A 22,976-nucleotide genomic window follows, 5' to 3' on the forward strand; every position below is an offset into this window, starting at 1 on the left:
TGCTGGGTCAGGCGAGGAGTATTCAGGCCTCAAGTGCTAAGAAAAGATAATGCAGGTAAGATGTTCTACTTTCCTAAACAACCTCAATGCAAAATAGCCATTCGTATTAAGTAAGTCCCGAGCAGCAGCTGCATCCCCATGACAGCCTTCACTGATAGAGGCAAAGGAATGTGGAAAAATGAGAACGTACAGGAGGAAATCATAAGCAATTCCATGAAAGTGCAGTAGCAAGCAATGGAAGACCAGCACTGACGTGTGGAAAGCTGACCGGTGAATGTGGGAAGAGCTTATATGGAAGAATGAGGATTTTCTTTGCATTACGAATTTTCCACTATGCTGTCCTGCGGCTAGATCGTGCCAGCAATCTGGAGGCAAGGGGAACGGAACCCGGCAGCTCAATGGATTCTCAGACAGCCCGACAGAGTCCTGTTAGTCAGCAGATGACAGTGCATGATGCAGCACAGGAGCCATCTTGAGATGGAAGGCTTGGACAAGGCCTTCCATGATTCACAGGTCTAAAGTTTACAAACAATTGAGAAATCTTCCAAAAACTCTTTGTGCGTGGCACATAGAACTTCAAGGCACGATCAACGTCCAGCGAATACAAGGTCCTCTCTATTGGCGACAAAGGTTTTAGGAAGAAAACAGGCAACACCAAAGGCTTTTTGAGGTGGAATTCCGACAGGACCTTTGGCATGAAAGTGAGGTAGGAACACAGCATCACCCTCGATTTGTGGATAGTCAGATACAGCTGCTTGCAGGACAAGGCCTGGATCTCACCCACTCGTCTGGCTGAGCTGATGGCTCCAAGGAACACCACCTTCCATGAGAGAAACTTGAGTGGGGCCTGATCCATCGAATCGAATGGTGCCCCGATGAGTCTCGTCAGGACTACGTTGAGTTCCCATGCCGGGGCATGCAGCGTCTCCGGTGGGATAAATCAAAAAAGCCCAATGAGAAACACCTTGACGAGTCTGTGGGGCCACAACGAGGATCTCCCAGGGGGTCTTGTGTAGCGTGAGATCGCAACCAGGCGCACCTTGATGGATGCATGAGACAGATCAGCCCAGGAAAGCAAGTATGGAAGAATCTGTGGGGCTATGACCCTCAGAGTGGTAATCTTCTGTGACTGGCACCACATAGAGAAATGCTTCCACCTATTGCCGCAGCACTTGCGTGTCAACAACGCCCTTGCTTTGGCGAGGACCTCCCTGCAGTCCGCTGGCAGCTCATAACCTCCAAACTCTAAGGCTGCAGGAGCCATGCCTTCAGATTCAGAGATCATGAGTTGTGATGAAGGATTGCATCTCTCTCTCTGGTGAGCAGATTCGGCAGTACAGGCAACTTGACTGGAGGCGACACGGACAGGCTGAGTATGTCCAGATACCAAATCTGCCTCGGCCATTCCGGGGTGAATAGTATCATCTTGCACCAACACTGAGTGGGTTGATCACACGTAGCAGGAGAGGAAACTGAGGAAAAGCATACAGAAACAAACCTTCCCACGGGAAGGAGAATGCGTATATGCCAATAGAAAAACAAAAGAGGTGATGGCTGGAAGGTTTAGAATAAATCTTAACCTCTGGCATTACTCTGGGCAACCCTCCAGAACATCGTTCTTCACCTGCCAAGCCGTTACAGAAGGGGAAAGACTATATGCAAATCAGGCTTGGTCCCACCCCCAAAGGGGTAGTCCAGCCCGAACTGCTAGGTCACATCCTTTCTGCACGAGACAACAAGCATCCCCAGACATGTTTCAGCCTTGTTGGGCGTCATCAGTGAGGAGTAGCTTGGGTCTCTAGGTTACTATGGTTACTTCTTCATTGATATAAACCGGACGCAGATTGTCTGCTGCCAAGTATCTTGGCATTCAATTTAGGGTTTCAACATGATGGAAACAGGACTGATAATCATAATTGCTAATTCGAAATGACGGGAGAATAACATGTTACAATAGTTCCAATAGGAACACAGTGCAGTATGAAAGTCTATTTAACAATGCTCTGGACTAAGTATCAAGGTGGCTGATCAGTTTTATGTTAAAATATCCTAGGAATAAATGACTGCACTAAAAACAAAGAGGTAAACAGAAAATATTTTCAACCAAAAGTAATGTAATCCAAAAAATAGACAAATTAAATACAAAATAATGAAAGTCAATGTATTGCTTTACTCAGCAAATTGTTTATGTATTTGGTTTAAAATCCTGTTTTTCGATTCCTTATTGATATAGTAGTACCAGGGAACCGTCACCATTCTCCCCACGTAAGCCCGTCACCTAAGAATTTGCACTTATTTAATTGTATTGTTTAAAGCGCTGACCGAGGTCGATAACAGCCAAGAGCTGTACAGGGATTGAGTAGAGTCGGACTGGGGCATAAAATTGTCTCGGGCACCAATGAAAAAGTGGCCCACAGTGGCAAATGGCAATTCATTCCTTTCGTAACACACTGTTTGAATAGTACCCATGGGGGAGTTTTTTGATAAAATGTGATGCATATTGTGCATTTTAAAGAACATGTATTCATCAACACTGGTCAACACTACTAGCCGCATAGGAAAGTAACTCATCAAACTGGCCCATATTGGCCAAAAAAGTGGGCCACTCTGACCAAAAAAAAACTGGTCCACACTAGCATTTTGTGTTTTTGGTTTGGGCATTGCCCTATTGCCCTGTAGGCCAGTCCGAGTCGGGGTGTGGGTAGCCAGCGTATGGGTAGGCATCTTAACAGTAAACAGAGAAATGTTAGTTATGGTCTGTGCATCGAGTCTGTACATCCATAGGGATAAGTCCTTGGGCAGACGTAGTTGAGAGATTTGCGAAATTGGAGAATTGTGGGAGCATTCCGAGCCGATACCAGGATCGTAACAAGAGAAGGATTGATTGCGGTTCCTTCCCTTGAGGGCGATTGTGATTCATGCGCTTACCCATTTCCAAACTGAAAGGTATACTTTCAAAATGGGGGCACTTAGCCCACTGTCCCCGAAGAACCACACCAACTTCCTCATCTGCTCTAAATGATACTGATCCCAATGACGAGTTTCTTTACTCTGTTTTGATCTATTTTACAATGTTTTAATTAAATATTAAGTGAAGGATATTTTTCTTACCTCCATTATTAACTTTATTATCAGTCAAAGTTTTTTCCACGTCTCATCCATCAATAGTGATTAGTATTCTCTCTTTTTGCCATAATGCGGCCAGTATGTCGAGCATTCCATCGATGCCGATCCAAAAATGTGCATTACAATACACATTAGGCAAGGTTTTTTTGTTAGTGTTGGAAAGTCATTGAAACTAAAATGAGAAACTCCCCGTTCGTTTCGTTGTCTTGTTTACAGAAACACGTGGTGCTTCCTGCCTCCCATGAGCCCCCTCGTGCAGCCTGACCATAACATGTTCTGAGCTAAAATATCCCTGGCAGTTCCATCAACACATGTGCATTGGGCTTGGAAATCTTGCAGCGTTTCCACGTCGTCTCCTTAAACGACGTGTACAGGGCCCAGTCCCCTCATAGTGACACTCTTCCCGGAGCGTTTGGCGTGATTCTCTGACAGGGTTTACATGAACTCTATCCTGTTTACGTCTTCAGCAGGGAAAGGTGCCAGGGCCATCTAAGCACTCGGCTTCCTGTGCACTCCCGCTCCTGGATCACCTCCGTCCCATGACACTGAGTGACTTGGAAGGAAGTCAATGCTGTGTTTTCAGGAAGGCAGAATGGGCCGGGTCTATGGCAAAGCAATTGTAAAGGGGCTGCAACCAGTCAGAATGTTGGGCCAACATAGGGAATCAAGCACCTGTTCCCATTTCTGGGGCAGCCTCAACACCAGCAATTACACATGAGGCAGCACAGCCCTGATGCAACAATGACTTGGCATGAGCGTGCTGCCGCACAGTGGTCGAAGTGAGCAGGAGCTATCTGGAACGCAGAACCACTACTTTTATTTTTTGCTGTTAATAGCTCTACTACCTTTTACAACCATTTCAACCATTGCGGAATGGTTGTTTTTCGAAGTTACAACATACCTCTTCATTTTACAATGAAAAATGAAATACGTTTCACCACACATTCAAAAAGTCTGTAATTGCAATTGTATTTATAACGCACGTAATACCGAGCGGTTTCTAAGCGCGGACCCAGGGATTGAACCTGTGTTGCTCTGTGTCGTCTTGCTTCCAAGGTGAGCTTGTTGTCCCTGATCTACCCCCTCCCTGCTGCACCCGCCCCCCCCTCTGCCTGAGACCAAGGATATCTCTGGATGAACTCTAACTGGCTTCATCTTAACAATCGGAAGGTGGAGAAGGTTCTGCTAACACCAAGAAAGTCACTGTTAAGTCAAAGTGGGCCATTAAACGAGCGCAGTGTGCACATTACAGGCTATATTTGCTGGGGTCCCCGCAGGCCGTCACCTCCCTCTTGCAGTCTGCAGCAACGTTCTTAGGACCTTGTTTCCTTTTTGTTTCAGTTTTCCAACATTAGCATCCGGTTACCAAAGAGTGAGTAATCGCTGATCTAGTACGCATCTAGTGTTCTAGCTCCTGCTGGACGCATGTCTGGTGATAACCGGTAAGATATCTCAGCGGGTTGAGTGCTCGCTGCTGCGATCTGAGCGTGATCTGCAGGTCGCAGGTTCGAATCCCAGCAAGGCCAACTCAGCCTTTCATCCTTCCGAGGTCGATAAATGAGTGCCAATTTCGGTTGGGTGATATTGTATGTAAATATGTGCTCTGTAAAGCGCTTTGGATTAAGGCGATATATAAATAACACATTATCATAACACATTGCAGCATTTCTTTGCATTTATTAGAATTAGAAAGGCAAGAGGGAGCCCAATCATCATGTTGAAATAGGGCCCCACCAGCCCTGAAACATCTTCAGATGGACCTGGAACACTTGACTATGCCCCAATACTAGAATTAAGCAAAGAGAAAACACTTGGATGGGCAAAGTTTCATTGTTTCAATTGCTTTATCTGCTCCAGTCCTGAAGCCGCAGAGGGCCAAGAACTATGCGCACCCTTTGACCAGAGGGTCATCTTAGTTACTCAGGCCACTACACCAGGAGCTGCTGACAGGCCCCAGCTAAGAGTGCTTAAACGAGGACAGAGGGTCATTTTCGATGAGAATGGCCGACAGCTTTATTGCCATTAGCACCAAATAGGAGCTGGGTACGTGCCGATTGACAGACAGCATAGCAAACCTCTCCAAATAAATGGAAGAGTCCACACTGAAGCCAGGACATCGAAAGCGATACAACAATGAAAGGGTGCAACGTCGTGGAGAATGGACAAGGCGGTAAGGTTAAAAGGCCACCACCAGAGCAAAAAGTGGCCTACCTCACCTGCCATAAGACAGGAGCACTTTCGTCCTCAAAGGGCAGATTGAATGAGGGAAATGTGAGGGGGAAATGCAGAACAAGAAGAGGATATAGAGCCCATACTTGTATTGGTGAATTCAACCAGTGTTCTCTTCAATACGATTGGCTGAGCCCACATAGCATCTAGTGTATGATTGGAAGAGGATCTCAAGAACAAACTTCTGCTCCTTGACTACAACTAACATGTTGCAATATTTCATTAAAACCTTACACCCAAATGGAGGAAAATTACTGCATCCCGGGCTTCTTGGGAACAACAAAAAATCCTGGCGGCTCAGGTCACATTGGCAACTTGGAACAAAGCTCACCTTGACCAGATCCCTGCTGCCTGCTTCCTGTGGGGGGAGGGGAATTCTGGATCCTGATTGACACAGCGTAGCTACGACATCTCCGAGTTTGCCGGGGTTCTGGCATTCTCATGTGAGGGACACTACAGATGCTGCCTGAGGTCTTGGCATCTGTGAAGAGTACTTTTGCTGTGCGACCATGATGTGCCAGTTTCATATATCTTCAGCCTGCCCAACTGGCCTAACCGTATGGTCCATGACATAATAATGGGGTTGGGGTACCCCGTAGCCACTGCCTAAAGGGCTGCATGCAAATGATTGGATCTACACTTGATTTGCTGTGGCCGCCCAGAAGATGGAGCTTGCCATTATTACCCAAGTGTGAGATGCTCCATTTATGCTCTTACTGTGGCATCGACTTTCTAGAATGTTCTATGTGTAGAAGATGGTATACAGTCTTTATAACGAAAATGTAATAAAGAATGACTTTATAAAGCAAATTATATAACGAAAAAATTCCGAACATTTATGTGGGGGTGTGGTAAATCTTGTGGGGAAACTGTTGGGGTGGGTTTTTAGCTGTGAGAAACGGGGGATACAAATTTGGTTTTTTCGTTATATAGTCATTAGTTACTAAATGATTTGTTATAAAGACATGTAACCATAGAAGACAAATGAGTCAGCTATTGATTAGAGCATGAAGGGAGAGATCAGTCTTGTAGCACGGTGCAATGTAGCCTTGGTGACGGTTCAACAGGATTCCATTCACCACATTTATTTTGTCGTCTTTTAGCTCAACTCTGCTATGACGGCTTCTTATTTTTATTTCTTTTAATGGGAGTCCCCCTCATACCTCCCTTCCTCCCTGCTCATACATCACACCACACCCAACCCCGACCCTTACAATCCATACACACATACACCGGAGAAATGTCGACACAGCAGAGCTGAACTGAAAGGCCACAACATAAATGTAGTGGATGGCATCACTGTATAATGTTGTTAACATGCTTTGGCTGGATAGATTTTTTACTAGAAAGTGTTCAAAAGGGAGAAGGATGTACCCTTCTGGCCCAGCCACTGGCCAGACAAAGATCACCAAGAAACTGAAACATGGTGAGAGACAAGACCTTGAAGTGAGTGATGTTTGGTCTGTTTCACATGGTTAGTGGGTGTCGTTCTAATGTGCCATTGAGATCAGTCACTAATAGCATAGGTAGGATCTTGCCTGTTAGGAAGGCTGAGGAATGGCGCGTCACCAAGATTTGGTAAAATCATCAGTAACTCATGAATAAGGCAATAAAGCTGGCACTTACCAATAACCATGCTGGATGATTAATATTGTTTTGAACTAGCCTTGCTAGAATGGTGCGAAACAAATGGCCACTAATTTTCATGGAATGGCCAATCGTCATTAAATAAACTTTGAATGAAGAGCCATAACTAAATAGGAATCTTGTATTTATTGATCCTGCCATCATTGACATTTCGAATTTAGACAGCTTGAATCAATAGTGTGGGCATCGTGCAAGACTTGCGCTATTCATGTGTTCAAGATATTTGCTTGTTGATGGTTTCATAGTGTATTCAGTGTTGCAAAAGCAGATTGTCTTGCCATCCTTTAAACACTCATGCCCTGCACAGGGTTTCTGCCAAGAGGTGTGCCAGCCGTAGGCACCTTTGGGCATATACTGCATTTACTTATTCCTAATGCCCAGTCTCGTGTATATTCACTGTTTTTCATCACGAGAATTAGAATGTGGCTGCTACACAAATCCTGAGCACTATGGGCAAGTATTAGCATGTTATATGAACATCGTTTTCAGTCATTCCAGAGAAAGTACGACAAATATGCATTTGGGGTTAAAAAAAAAAAGCTATGAGCCAGGCAGAATTGTCCAGGAACTGGCACCATGACCCTGGGCTTACCCCTGGAAGTTTGAAGCCAGTGCTCTCGGGCATAAAACATCTAAAAATGCACCCATGAGGAAGAAGGTGGGAGAGGAGGGTAGAACTCCCCTGATGAAGAGCCGCAAAATAATTGAGAATTAATACAACGCTAACTGAGCAAAATCCCGAAGTATGGGCCAGAGGACTCCATTTGCTATTCAACCACATCGGCAGCTCTGGCATCATGACACCGTCCTGGAGCGAAAGTCAAACATTTTGCCTGTTCATAAAAAAGGGCCTATGAACCTTGCAGTAAATTACTGTATGTTGGCAATGATTGATGTTCCATCAAAAATATTGGTGAAAGTGTTATTAATTGAATTGAATAACTGAATCGATACACATAAGATCCTACCTCCAAATCAAATGGGGTTCATTAAACATTCCAACACAACATACAATTTGTTGATACTGACATCCTCAATTGAATACACTTAGGACAGAAGAAATGCTAATGGCTACGCAGCATTCATAGACTTTTCACAACATTCGATATGATACTAAGAGGGCGATTATAGAAAAAACGTGTGGACTTAGACATACCTGCTGTTTTGCTGAAGATGTTAATGCTCCTATACACAGACACATCAATTAGAATTCGATTAGATGGTGAAGGTCGCTTGACAGCACCTATCCATAACTGAGGTGGGGTTAAACAAGGGTGTGTAGTCGCAGCAACCCTTTTAAATCTATATTTGTCTGACATGGGTCTGGAATTTCTCTCATCCATTCTATGTCCAGTGAAGGCTGGTCGCTACGCTCTAAGTTGGTTAGCCTATGCTGACGACTTGGTCTTAGTCGACCATACTCCTAAGGGTCTTCTGTGTCTTGTAAAAGCTCTTGGCTCATATACAGAAAGAAATGGCCTGGTAGTAAACATAGGAAAGAGTAAGACCATGGCATTTGTACAAAAACAACATAAAGGGCGCTCTCACTCTTGTATGTTGAATGGAGAGAAACTAGAGAAGGTTGATACTTATAAATATCTAGGACTACATCTCCAGAGTAACTTAAAATGGGAGACACGCTGGAATTTGACCAAACGCAAATGCAGTCAAGTTCTTTATGTCATAAACCGTTTTGTCTACACACAAGGCGGTATGTCGTTTCAGACGGTCCTGTTATACTGCACGAACGTGCGATCCATTTTATTCTATGGAATAGAGATATGGGGAGGGAAGCACACTGCCATGTTGAGAAGATACGAGGCAGGCGCGTTTCGTAAACTGTTTGGACTACCCCCCTCCCTGCCAGTTGAGTTACTATATTGAGAACTAGAGCTATCTGGAATACCCTATGATGTAACTCAAAGAATTATTTGTTTCTGTGACAAAATTCTGAAGATAAGTAGAGAGACCATGATATGGAATTTTATAGACAGCTTCTGTAGACTCGATAGCTACCTTAAACTGGGTACATTTGGCAAACTATTATGCACTTGTATGAAATGGCAAGAGGGATGTTGTGGCATATGTATCATAAAGAGTCACATAAAACAAACTTTATGAACACAGCAAAGAACAGCACTTGACTAATTTGTTCGCGACAAAAGACCACGCTATATTTTGTGACTATATTATGAAGAAAGACATCAATCCTCTATACCTAACAGCGTACCCTAAAAGTGCTATTGCAAGGCAATACATTAGGCTCAGATTTAATGTAAGCCTCGCATTATTGACCCAGGGTTCTCAGATTGGGATACTGGGTAGCAAACGGTACTGTAGGCTATGCGGAATTGGCACCCTTGAGAGTATTGAACATCTGATCCTAAATTGTGAAAGCCTTGCTCAGCTTCGTTTGGAAATACTTAAAACAGTATAATAATGCTATTTGCACAGAGGACCTCTCAGAGGTTTGGCCTGTATTTCTCAAAGGTTCTGATTTTAATTTGATATTTTATATTGTAAATTTTTATTGGAAATTCACTGAAATTAATAAGATAGTGACCTAAAAATTGGCAATATTGACAATGTATTTAAAACCTTCTTTTACTCTTTTAAGATCTTGGCAATATAAGAAAAATGTTTTTACAGATGAAATATACCATGTTGTATATGAAATGTTGGATTTTAACTAGATAATGTTGAATTGTATGTTTTAAATGTTGTATATACAAAGCTTGTGCTAAATGTGTATTAAATACATAAAATAAACTTCAGTACAATTCCCCATAGTGGCCTCTAGAGGGTGGTCGAGCACCATTCTGCCAAGGCAGTGGGGTGATTGGCACGGTACACCCCATTTCGGCGCTGCTGGTTCGGCGCAGGCCGATTCGCCACGGCCAGTTCGGCGACGGGATGTTTCGGCGCTGGGATGTTTTGGCGCGCCGCACACCAGTGCACATCGCCTGTTGTTTAGGGAAACGTTCAGTGCAGTGCACTGAAAGTGCAAGTTTCAACTTCATCCCACACTATTTTAAAATGAAACTGTTCTAGAGCGGTTTCATTTTAAAATAAAGGCATAGGAACCCAGAATTTTGCATTAAAAGCAATGCCCTGTGCGAGCACTGAGCACAAAGCGTAATCGTAATCTACTCTGTGTGCACTTCCCTTGCAAAGGGCAGATTAGATCTGCTGGACTCACGAGGGTGGGGGCTGTGCTGCTCGGAGCAAACTGCTCCGAGCAGCACAGCCCCCACCTTCGCGGGCCCGGCTGTGTAGTCTGCGTGGCTGTGGTGCCTGTATGAAGAATTCGTAGTGACAGTGCCAGAGCAGGACATTTATGTGCGGCCAGTTCGGCGCTGGCTGCCTCGACGAACCGGCTCCTGCTCCGAACCGGCCGCGCCAAATCGTCTCGCGCTAAACCGGCCATGCCGAAATGTCCTGCTCCGTGATTGGCATAAAAGCGGTAATAAGCCGTCCCGCATGTCGGGCTCCATGGAGGCCTCAGTGGAAGGCGAATAAAGGAATCTTTGGCCTAACTTCAAATAAGCTTTGGTACCGTTCCCCATAATGGCCAGCAGATGGTAGGCGAGTCACACACTCACTAGAGTAGGAAATGTATACGAAAGCAGTAATCCGCTTTACTGCATGCTAGGCACCAATGAGGCCCCAGTTGTATAACAGAGCGACAAGCAGTGTCCATTGACCCTGGAAAGTGCTCAGGAAAAAAACTCAGTAGCCACCCTGATCAGCTGTTGCTCACAGAGTCATTGACACTGTAGAGACACAAATGTTTTAAAGAGTAAATATTCTCTCACAAATACGAACGTCTTGTAGAATGCTGAATGTGCACAAGCATAACATGTGGCTATGCCAGTTTGCACAGTGTAGTGAACAGTTTTTTTGATATATTGCCATGCAAAGGTTCAGAATAATGTTAAAATCTAAAGCAGGGATGCAAATGCACGAGAGACTACATTACAGAAACGTTGCGCCAGTAAGGTGCAATTTTGCACGGGATTAGCACTAGGGCAAAATGTACCTGAGCGCACTTTTTAAAAAAAACTTTCATTGCCTGTTTGCACCAGTGCACAGTTTGCCCTAGTTCTGATACCATTCCATATTACTAGTAGGGCAAACTTTGACCGGGTGCAAAAATGCATGGAACAATAGATTATTGCCCTAGTGCTAACACCATTTAAAAATGCACTTGCGAGCTGGTTTTGTGAGACGTAGCCGTGCACGAGCTGGACTTGTGGGATGTTGTGGACAAGGCAGTTCTATGCAGCATCGTGGGAGGCTCAGGTGCTTTGTCGCTGTGGACATCGAGGGGACGACTTTACGTGACTTTTGATTCTCCTTTTCTGTGTTGTGGTCGTGGAAGTGCTTGCACGGCTACCATGCTTTGACGGCCTCCATCGAAGCGGGCTTATGTGGTTTCTGAGTGGCCGACGCCAAGGTACTTGCACCTCCGACCCTGTGTCCTGGGAGATCTTTGTGCCTCTTCTCCATCGACAGGGCCACGCCCTCTCACACTGACCTTCATTTATGTTTGTGCTTTCGTCCTTATGCTGATTTCCCGCTTTCTACTGCTGACTTCCTTCCCGGTGACTGGCCTTCTGTGGACGATGACTGAAAGACTTCATCGGTCTTTCGGATGCTGACAACGGCTTGTAATCTTGGCCGTTCCTCCGACCTGGCTCTTTCTTCGACCGCAGTCATTTGCCTAATTGGCTCGGCCATGCTCTTGGTCGACTCGACATCAGAAGGGTATTCAGGGTGGTTTCCCTTGTTGAGCCAGCAGACAAGCCTTCTATTTCTATCTTTGAGTGTCTTGGAACTAAGACTGCGACATTCTCCTTCATATACATTTTGAAGACCACAAGTGGCACAGGACTTAAAAAGGGGTCTCCTTTTGCCCTCCATCGCCAGAAACACTTCCTCACCTCGAAGAGTGTACCTGGTGTTGGGTGGAGAAAAATATTTCTTTCTTTGATGATGCTGTTTTTGAAGAGCTTAACCTAGAATTCTGACTGTGGGAAACCAGAGGACTCCCTCAGCTGAACACGCCGTTAGAATCTGAGGATGGAGGAAGAGGCGGGTCTAGTCTAGAGCTACTCGAGGTCCCATTGGTAGGGAGCAAAAAACACCCATAACAAGGGTGTTAGACTAAAAAAAAGTAGGTTCTTCTTGCCCAGGGCAAGGGGAATCAAAAAGTAACAGAGGATTCCCAGCCTGACAACGGGGAATATTCACAGCATGTGGATCTATGAAAGATCTAATGCTGGAGAACTTTGTTTTTGCATTTTATGCATTGCTGTTGCCATCATTTCCTTTAAATAGTCAGGTTTGGATTTAATTTCGTTTTTCATTTATTTTCTTTTTCTGGCCCCTTCTTTAAGTATTTTTATGGGGTTGCAAGGCTGCCTTGATTTTGTAATTTTTTCCCCCGCCTGAGAAAAGGCTCGCCAAGCCTTCCACAGTCTTGCTGTGCTTTTTTAAAAGTACTCATGAGTAGGGAGTTGATGTTTTTTTTAAGCCTGTGATTTGATATTGTGTTGGGGAAGACTTGTTATAAAGTCATGTTCACATGTTGAAGGGAGTACATGTCACAATCCTTCTGCAATGATCACAGGATATAAAGGGATTCTTCAGAAGAGGAATGGTAATGCCAGGGACTTGCATTTTAGTTTATCGGTGTCATTGTTATTGTGTGAACAGTGAAAGAATCTCCTGGGTGCATACACTTCGAATAAAATAAATAACAACGCAAACATAAGTGTTCATGAAATGACAGTTTGCTGCACTCTAGCGAGTGAGAGCCCCGCTGCCCCCCCGCCATTCTGCATTACCGAACTGCAGAGTTGCCTCGCTCTGAAAATGCACTCTGATTGCACTAGTGAGCACATGCTAAGTTGCTTTTATCGTAGGAGTGTTATGGTTACGTCTTTTATGAATGCATCACATGTGGAAACACATACAAGTAAAAGCATGTCACAATGCGGCGGATGAAAAAGTAAAGCTCACACTTCAGACAAAAAGCACTATATTGAAAATACGTTCAAGATATCAAACAAACACACATAAAACAAGTTTCACTACTGCTTGATGCTTTGTTGACAGGGAAAACACTCTTAATGCCGTGTGACTTTCAGCCATTTAAGGGTGGGGTATACCTGCATGCCTGCAGACCTCAGCCTGCATTCATATCATTTATTATTTTAAAAAAACTGAAAAGGGATTTTTTTTTCTTCAACCAAATATACATTTTCGAGGGAACACAGCCAGAATCCTGCCATTGCACCATACCTGTTCACCACTTTTGTGAGACAATAAAGGGGGGTGGCTCTGTGCAGACAGAGGCTAGTATGTACTTGTAACAGGCTGTGGCTGGGTTGGGATCCGAGGCAGTTCACACATCATGGGAAATGTATGTCCAAGCTCTGAGAGCCAAGCATTGCCAGCCATGCCTACCTGAATCTGGAACTCCTCCCCAATGCCCTCCAGTTTCCTCTTGTACTCATAGATGGCTTCCTTCATGTCATGCATTTCGGAGCAGCAAGCAATGGCACGGTCCACCTGGAGGAAAAGTAATGGCAAGTCAATCCAACAAGGCCATCCTCCCCGTGTCCACTTACTAATGGCCAGCGCTCCTGGCGACATCTACGTATTGAGAGTTTGAGAAATCAACAGGGAAATAAGCAACTTACAACGATCCGCTATGGGCACGTTCCATTAAATCAGGAAACTAAGTCACATTTCCTTTTACACTAACTTTCACCCTATAGGTCGGTCACCTAGTGGGAACTTTTTTTAAAGAGAAAAATGAACAGAACATGTGTAAAACAATCTGTACCATGGCAACTGTTTTCACTTAGTGATTTTCAACACATTCTAAAGTACATGATTAAGTCAGATCAACCAGAGCTAAAATTGAACCCAAGGAACACATTGGGGACCACTTGTGCTTTCTTGGATCAAGGTTAAAGAAGAGTTGTTTCCGTCCAAATTCAGGTTTTGCTAATCAATCCTCGCTGCGCTCGCTGTTCACTTTTACTGGTGTATCATTTCTACATTACCCCATGCATGCTCAGTCATTTTTCTTTCAGCCCAGCGCCAAGATGCCCCTTCGAGCGCTAGTTACGCTTAACTAAATATATGCACACACAACGCACTCTCGATTTTCTTCAAAACAAATACACCGAGTGGGGTCCATTACTCTCCTCCTCGCCCTCACCCAAAGACATGATACCCTGCAATGGGGGGCAAGCAGAATATAACACACAGGGTATTTCGCCTTCACCTCTCTCCCCCCCCAACCTAGGCCTATTGTACTCTCCCCACACTGGCACACTTTCCTAAACAAATGATAACATAAAACAAGGGATTTGTCCTTCTACCATCTACCGTGAAAAGAAAATTGGAAAATGCTACAAATAATTTACTAGGGGTAACTTTTCCCCCTGATTTACTGGGATCTGCAGCCAGGTAAATAGGGACTTGTAGGAGCTCTCCAGCCAAACCCACCTGCATTCACTCCTGTTAACTAATATTAGGAAACCTGTGAATCTATTGAAATGGACAAGAATGTGTCATAGAGGAGAAGTACACCTCTTGCACTCCAGCGAAGGATTCCTTAAAACAGAAATAAATAAACCATGATCCCCGTAGGATGGATTCAGTCAATCAATGAGCCATCAGTTAGTTCTGGCTAAGCTGCTGGATAGGCTCCCATACAAGCAGGGGTCACTATCAATATCTCCAATCCCAGAAGCCAGGCTTTTGGGATTGGAATCCCAAAAAAATAGGCTTTTGAGCCCCAGAGGCTCTTGTATACAGCACTTGCCATCAACATTTGTGATGAAGGCCAAGACACAAAATGTCCTCTAATGCAATGTGGTCATCGGACTATCATTCACATCACACTCTGTAGTAACCGATGTTGCTCTGCCAAAGACCTAAGGAAAACTAGCTCACAGAACAGTGGAGGCCACCTGGGAATAAACATTTTAGCTGCTGTTTTGGGACAGCGCAAGCCAATGTATTTAATATACAAATTCGTCAATTCCTTGACTATGTCGATTCACAACTACTTTTATATTGTAATGACTGAGCTGTTTTCTAAAAATGCAGCTCACAATTTCTTAAGTATCTGTACGGTGTAGAAAATTTGTTAAAAAGCACTTTGGTGCAAATCTTATTTGCTAACATGAGATTGCACTCCATTGTTATTCCCAAAATGTTTCTCAACCTTGGTGAATGACCACTGTAATGCAGGATTGTGATTCAGAAATCGAGGAAGCCTTTTTTGGTTGTCTGCTAGCCACATGCTTAGCATTTGGACGGCTGTGATTGGTGGCAAAGCATATCTGCAGTTCAGAGCCCAGCCACGGAAGCCATTTTTCAAAGGGATTTTTCTCACTGGATTGCATGCAGAAGAGAAGAGCATTTAAAAAAAGTGATATGTATAAATGTCACTCTCAAGTACAGTACTGACACATTGGCAATCGTCTCCTGTATGTAGTGCTGAGTTGCGTAGGAAATTCTACAAGTGCTTGATTGTGAAATGTACAAGAGAAGGAGGACGTGAGAGAGCAGTCACAAAAAAGCGTGAGAAGGTACCGGCCGCATTCATAACCTGCAACGTTAGCTCTTGGTCTTTGTTTCTTTATATTATGCCCTAAAAATGAATAGTGAGCTTTACTTAGGAGTATGTATCATTACTGTAGTTCCCATGCTACCAGTTATTTATTTACCTGCTTAACAACATTTGCATCTAACTTGACTTTGATACTGAGAATAAAACTCACAAAAATAAATGACATGCTCAAAAAAAGGTTTCAAAAGAAATCAGAGAAAATAATATTTGGAAAATGTACAGGGATAGTTTAAGATGAAAAATACAAATTTGCCACTGAACCTATATTTAGGCTCTATTATCTATTAAAAACAACCAACTGCAGATATGTTTCAACTCTTTGCAATCATACCTGCTCCCACAAGTCAGGGTAGATCAAGGAGCACCTGTCACAGAACTGTATCTGCTTTTTTGTTGCCCTTTGAAGGCAAAGATAACACTTCTGCATGCACGGAATGTTGCCTAGAATTTTAACTTGGACTGCAAAGACACACCTATGTGAACAGGCAAATGATATCCAAAGGGACTGAGCCCATGTACCCGAGACATTTTTTATTTTGGACATGTCAAAGCACCATTGGCTTGAATCAATGTTCTCTTGGGATTTCTAAAATATGGCTACTGTGAAGTGGTACACATATCCGGCATGATGAGATTTCTTGTCTTTACCAAGTCATTGCACCATCAATATAGTTTGGCGTAACGTCGATACAAGCACTTACCTCCTCGACTATCTTCTGGCCATTTGGTACCATATTGATGAAGTTTTGAACAACCTGGAAAAGTTTCCGTGGTGCAGAATTATGAATCTTGTTCTTTCTGTGGTAAACAAAAAATTGACCACAATGAAGTTACAAACAAATCTGTTCTTTTTAATCCTGCAAACAGTTTTTATACAAAACATGTCCATATGTGGGCAACTTTTTCCATCCAGCAGTGCTAATCCCATTGCCACAACATATTCAGAAGCATCGTCCGGCAAATTTGCCCTTCTTACACCACTGGTTGAGAGATCGGAGTGTAGGACCGCTGTAAGGAAATATCCACCACCACCATAAACTGAGACCGATATTAGAGGCCACATACCTCAAGCAGGACTTTTTCCAAAGTCGAGATATCACACATGTTTGTTATTCATACGTCGTTCCAATCTTCAGCTGTTACAAAGATCAGTGTCCTTTTATATCAAATGTTTCCCCTTGGGTAGATGAGGCTATATAGCCAATAATGTTTCTCTGAGATTACCACCCAGTAATTATTCACTTAAGGAGATAAAAGGGGTCATTACTGCTAAGAGCTAAGATGATAACCAATGCCCTGCTTAACCAATATTGTTCTTCCTCCTCAGCATCCCATCACCTCCCATTCATCTTGTGACTTCATTATCTTGCCGCTTTGTTTGCCAATCTAGTGACGTCAAGAAACCCACAGAGCTGAGCAAATAGAGACTCCACCTTTCACGCCCAAATTTGATTTCTTTTACAATTCTGCAAGCCAAGGTTACATGCAAATGTGCCATTATTGCAGTTATTTTGGAATAAAAGCTGTGGTGAAGGTGCAAAAGAACACGCATGCCAACAATGTAAAGTTTAAAATATTAAAAAGTATAAAATATTAATTTAACTATCAGCATGGGATGGGGGAACACCATTACATAAAGGGTCTTCTCATAACAAACCAGATGCTCTTTCCTGAAAACAAACAGTGTCGGGATGGTGTTAACTATAAAATGTCAGGTTTCACAAGCCAAAAGGGATACTTTTCTTTGTTCTACTGCACAGCCATGGGCTTCTGCAACCAATACACTGCTTAGATCCAAGCCACACACAGGGTTTGGGTTAAACATCTATAGTTCTAGGGGCATTAGACAAGAATTAAGAATTGCTATGGTAAAGAATCCAGGATAGGTCAATATAGCCTTCGAGGGCCCAGTTATGGCAATACTAATCTTGCCCTTGATTCCTCAACTAAAGATACCTAGCTACCTCCGTTCTTAGAGATGCAAGACGCTGCTGGCTTCGTGGCAACCTCATTTGTAGGGACATAGTATTGTGCCGGCTTCTTAACACTCATAACCAATTACCTTTTCCCCCTGCTTTGGGTATTTGTCAGGCCTAGATATCCCCAACCTCTAGCTGTGTATCACAATCCAGGTCCCAGCATCAATACCTCACAATACACTCCTACAAGCTGACACGTCTTCTCCCTTTTGTATGTATTCTTTCCAGACTGATATTCTCAACGTCCACGCAGGAATCGCTCATCTGAGCAAACTGTTTCTCCCATGACTGCAGTAATCAGATTAAATATCAACCCTCTGGTAAGGTCGACCTCTTGGGCCAGTAAGGCAGTTTCCTCTTGGTAGAACTCAATGCTTTGCTCAACCCACTTGCAGCCTTTGCCATAAGTAGAGAAAGGGTCAGATTCCAGCCTTTCCAAGCAGCAACTCTTTGGCTTAAAGTCTCCTCTTCCCATCGCCTGCTCTCCAGCTCGCACTACTTTCTTCTCTGGACCATGGGTCCTCTTGATTGATGTTATCAAGCAACAAAGGGCTCATTCTCAGTGGTAGGGCACACAGAGTTTTGAAAATGTTATAAAATTGGCGGTTTCATCCTAAATTAATATGGTCAATCCAGATGTGGACCTCTTAGTCACTGAGAGGATCAGCTTCACCTCATTGACGAAGCCAGACTAGGCTGAAAGACGTGTCTGGATTTGCTGATGGTACTCTTGTTCAGAGGAGATTTGCAATAGCATTTTGGTGCTGGGCTGCCCTTGTACATGGGACCAGAGGGATATGCAAATGAATATTTATCCTCTGTGAAAGGTACAGTACAGAGAGCTAAAACGTTGTTGTGGACCCTCTGGGTTAAGAGCCCATAACACAGGCTATTTGTGCCATGTTCATTCTCAGAAGAGGGGCACCTACATTTTCCTAAATTGTGTCACTTTAAACCCTTCTGACAACGCAGTTTAATTTTTCTCAACCTATTATTTATTTCCTTCCTCTGATGTGACTTGAAATGCACAGAGATATCTCTTCTATTAGCAGTGCAATGATATTAACTTTGGGGGCTTGCTATACTTAGTGTGCTGGGAATTCCTGATGATAATAGATTTGGTTTGGCGGGCTTTGCCACTCATAAGCAAGCATTAATTACTAAGTTGATCATTTGATAATCTGAAGACACCCCATGATTTCAAGTTAATTTGTTCATCTGTTAAACCTAGAACCCTGGCCACGCTAGCTATGAGGACATCTGTTTTTGCCTTCTACAAAGAGCATTGACACCAGTTTGCACAAATGGATTCCTCCAGAGCACCAATTCTACCTATCCCTCGTGGAGGTGCACAAGGATCTATTCTCTCCCCTGTAACCTTTATTCTTTACATGGAACTGCTTGGAACCCTCCTCTCTCCACACAACATTCATATCCGCCGATACGCAGATGATGCGCATATCTAACTGAAGATATCATCCATCGATGACATCCACAGGCTCAAGGCCTGCCTCACAATGTCCGCGCTGGATGTCCAATCATTACCTCCAAGAAAGATTTCCTACTGCTGACCAACAACGCTGAATACTCAGACATTCAGACCTGTCTCTCTGCTATGCACCTCAAGGGCTTCACACCCCAGATGGGTACCTGCGCCAAGTCAATTAGGTTTGACGTCAATAGACACCTCTCTGTCAAACCGCATATAGCTGGGAAGACACAAACGGCTTGGTACCAACTTTCTCTCATGAGGAAAATCGAGCTCTTGATCCTAGAAAAACAACTTCAGATCTGCTTTCCAAGCCTTGGGGTGCTCCCATTTGGATGGTGTCAATGTCCTCTTGGAAGGCCTTCTGGTGACTACCCTGGCACCACTGAGATGTGGGTTGCATGTGAAGCACGACTCTGCAGGACCACATAACCCAACCCTAATCGAAATGCATTGACTCCTGCTGCATTCCTATATCATCTTCAAATCCTGATGATTCATCCACAAGGGTCTGAAGCCCCAAGCTACCTCAGTGATACACTCAGCATCTCCAGAGGCCCACAATCCACCAGATGTAAGGAAATGTGCAGAATTTTACTCAGAAGGTGCAGGAAGGAAACAAAACAGAAGACAGGCCTTCTCTCTCTATGACCCAAGACTCTGGAGCCTCCTCCCCCATCAACATCAGACTTGCCCCATTGCATCTACAGTTCAGGAAGGAGTTCAAAACCCTCATCTTCAAGGAATGGCTCCTCCCTAACACCTACGTTCATACACAACCTACTCCCCACCCTACCCGAGACTTGGTGATCTAATCACACCATTTCCCTCCCCTCGTTACTTGAAGACCCTTTGCTGACAATTGCCCTTCCTCCCCTGTTTGATCCCCACTCCCGCATTTCTGAGCTCCCCAACCTTATTCTTCCCCATGTGATTGTAGAGTGCTCCGTTGCTTCCCGAATATAGGTCTGCGCTCCATAAATGCCCTAATAATAATAATCATCATCATCATCATCATCATCATCATCATCATCATCATCATCATCATCATCCCATTTCCACGTTGAACGGTCTGTCACGCAGAGCCCTCTACAGCAAATAAACATTGGCAGACCTGTTTGCTTTAAAAATACACATTCCTTCCCAGTTTTCTGGTGGTTTTTCAATAATACTTTGCCAAATTATTTAGCTGTTTAGGTTATAAAACCTGTACTACCAGTTACATTATATAAACCTTCAGCATATATACACCTATGTAAACCTTATATGTGAATTAAGTAATTTAGGTTTTTGAGGCCCCATCTTGACAACCATTTTTCCTCAAATTGTGCACCCAGCCTACCAGATATACTTAGAACTGCATATTTCAGCCGGTGTCCAGTCAAATGGTCGAAAATAAAAGGTCGAATGATTTGGTTGAATTTTTTTATTTATTTATATGTTTTTGTTAGTTTTGGTTGGTTAAAAATATTTTTAATAAAGAAAACAGGGGGTTTGGGGCGGGAACCCCCCATTAAAAAAAAAAATAAATAAATAAATAAAATAAAATCGACCATTTTTTTCGACCATTTGACTGTCAATCAAATGGCATTCAATCCTTTGGTTTTCGACCAAATGACTGGTAACCATTTTAGCCATATGCCTGCATGAATTTACAAGTAGAAATCATTCCGTTATCAGCCCCCCGCGCCCCAGATTCAATGCAGAAATATCTTACTTTTGGACATAAGCGATCAGACCGTTGGGCAATCACCAAGGCATGCTTTAATTCTCTCATGTTGAGGGCGGACGCTGTTACCTGAAGGGGCTTCCCAGAGGAATCAGGCTGGTCATATTGTGACTTTCCACAGGAGAATATTTTACATTTTATTCTCCTTTGCCCAGCTTATTTTATCAGGCAACAAGCAATTTTACCTGTTGTAAGACAGTTTGCACAGTGCCCCCTAGCACCTTTTCATCTTTTGCCTGCTGATTCAACTTATGTGTCTTGCTGTTTTATCATAAGAGGGCTGTGAGAAAAAGGAAATGTTACAACGATCTGCTCCCTTGAGGGAATGTAGGCTTGGATGTAAACCTTTTTGAATAATTGTGCTCTATTTTTTGGTGGCTTTATGGACTGTTTTTGTTTCATACTGTATTGTATTTGACATTGATTATGTTAGGAATTGTAATTTTATGTAATGTTTAATGGATTTCCTTTATGATCCGTATAACCTAAAGAATGATGATGAATTTACAAGAAGAACACTGGTCTCAAACCCCTAAAGGCTAATTGATTAGGCGCCACAGGTTTAAACAAGTGATTGGGGAGGGTCTTTGAAGGATGTCAGGGAAAAAGGTGATAGGACCTTTTTAAGGGATTTATTTCCAGAAACCTAAATTCTGAAGAATTTAATTCTGTCCTTCAAAGATCCTGCATAACATTTTTAAGGGATTTATTTCCAGAAACCTAAATTTGAAAGAATTTAAATCTGTCCCTCAAAGACCCTACATAGCGCGAAAGGGAGAGTTTAAATGTGACTTTGGGGTCTGCATTGGAAAAACAGCAAGAATTGTGTCCTGCACCATTTCTAGAGTGGAATGAAGGGTTTGGTACTGTGCCCCTCATTTATTTTGAAATTTGCTGGTGCAACCAAACATTCACAGCCTAGGTGTATTCCCGTATTCTCACCTGGATGCTCCCAATCCAAATAAGAGAAGTGTCTTTGACCCGGTGAATGCTCCATTATGGACACAAGCTTTGGTCCAAGTCACGACAGTGAGGCAACAAATGTAAACCACGAGGGGATTGTACATTTTGCACAGATACGCCGCACTATGATGGTTTTGTGGGAGAGCCCTAGAGGGACCAGGGAGAGACCTATCCACGACAAACACCATCTCCCAACAATGCTCTTCACTGAGGTATGGTAGTCTGCAGACCATATCTCTTCATTGTTTCACTAGGTGCCTCTTTGTACTTTAAAGACTCTTGGCTTTTTCGCAGACTTATCCATAATATATGCGGGTTTAGCCACCTTTTTGATATATGCCATAGACAACACATTATATATTCAACATTACAGTTGGAGTGGATTGCATATTTTGTAGTAATGTTCTATATAAGGGAGCCATTTCCAGCATGACTAAATGGGAGCAGGTTTGAAGGCCACAGAATGTAGGAAATCGGAGTGCAGGATAAAATGCCCTTAGGGCACCTCTGGACCAATACAGCCCAGCTTGAAACCAACTACTCCACCCTCAAACCCAAAATCAAACCTAAATTGCGCCCTACTAAACTGACACAAAGGATGGGTTGATTTTGTCAAATAATATTGCATTTGATATTTTCTCAGGGGGAGAGCCTCACTAATCGAAAACCTGCACCCAACTAAAGTCCACCATTATTTAACGGAAACATGCTTTCTACTAGGAATTTCCTTTGGAATTTCCAGGATCATGGCTTTTGTTTTACAAATTCCCACAACCTCTTGTTGGGAATAGGTTTGAAAAGAGGTATGCCGTTGAAAGACTTTGAGCCTGATTCAAGGAACATTTTCCTATGGGATTGCGCCATTAAAAACACTTCCATTAATTAGGCCCTTTATATTTTGCCAGCAAAAACTGAGCCAAGCACCAAAAAACTGTGGCTCCTTCTCTATGCAACTGAGGAACATTTACCTCAGCCATTTGCAGTTTCTGATCTCTTATTGACAATATATTGTCATCTCGTCACCAGGTGGCACACACCAAGGGCTCCTAGCGTGTGCCAACAAACTACTGTCATGAGTTCAGGAATTTGCTCTACTCAATGATTTGTTTGCAGTTTTGATATTAGCAGAATAGTGCATTCTTGTGCTATTACTCTAAC

General features: G+C 43.3%; 1 protein-coding gene across 2 annotated transcripts in view; it reads right to left on the reverse strand.

Moving 5' to 3' along the window:
• The window catches only part of PALD1 (phosphatase domain containing paladin 1), a 1,254,976-nt gene that overhangs the window by 555,797 nt on the left and 676,203 nt on the right, over positions 1-22,976 (reverse strand). For both annotated transcript variants that reach the window (XM_069610500.1, XM_069610501.1), the window contains exons 9-10: positions 16,360-16,456; positions 13,474-13,578 (exon numbers count right to left, since the gene is read on the reverse strand). In XM_069610500.1, coding sequence (XP_069466601.1) covers positions 13,474-13,578; positions 16,360-16,456 — 202 coding nt within the window. The remainder of the gene's footprint in view (positions 1-13,473; positions 13,579-16,359; positions 16,457-22,976) is intronic.

The sequence above is a fragment of the Ambystoma mexicanum genome, chromosome 8 (assembly GCF_040938575.1).
Source record: "Ambystoma mexicanum isolate Mex_15411 chromosome 8, UKY_AmexF1_1, whole genome shotgun sequence".
In the NCBI taxonomy this organism is placed as follows: Eukaryota; Metazoa; Chordata; class Amphibia; order Caudata; family Ambystomatidae; genus Ambystoma; species Ambystoma mexicanum.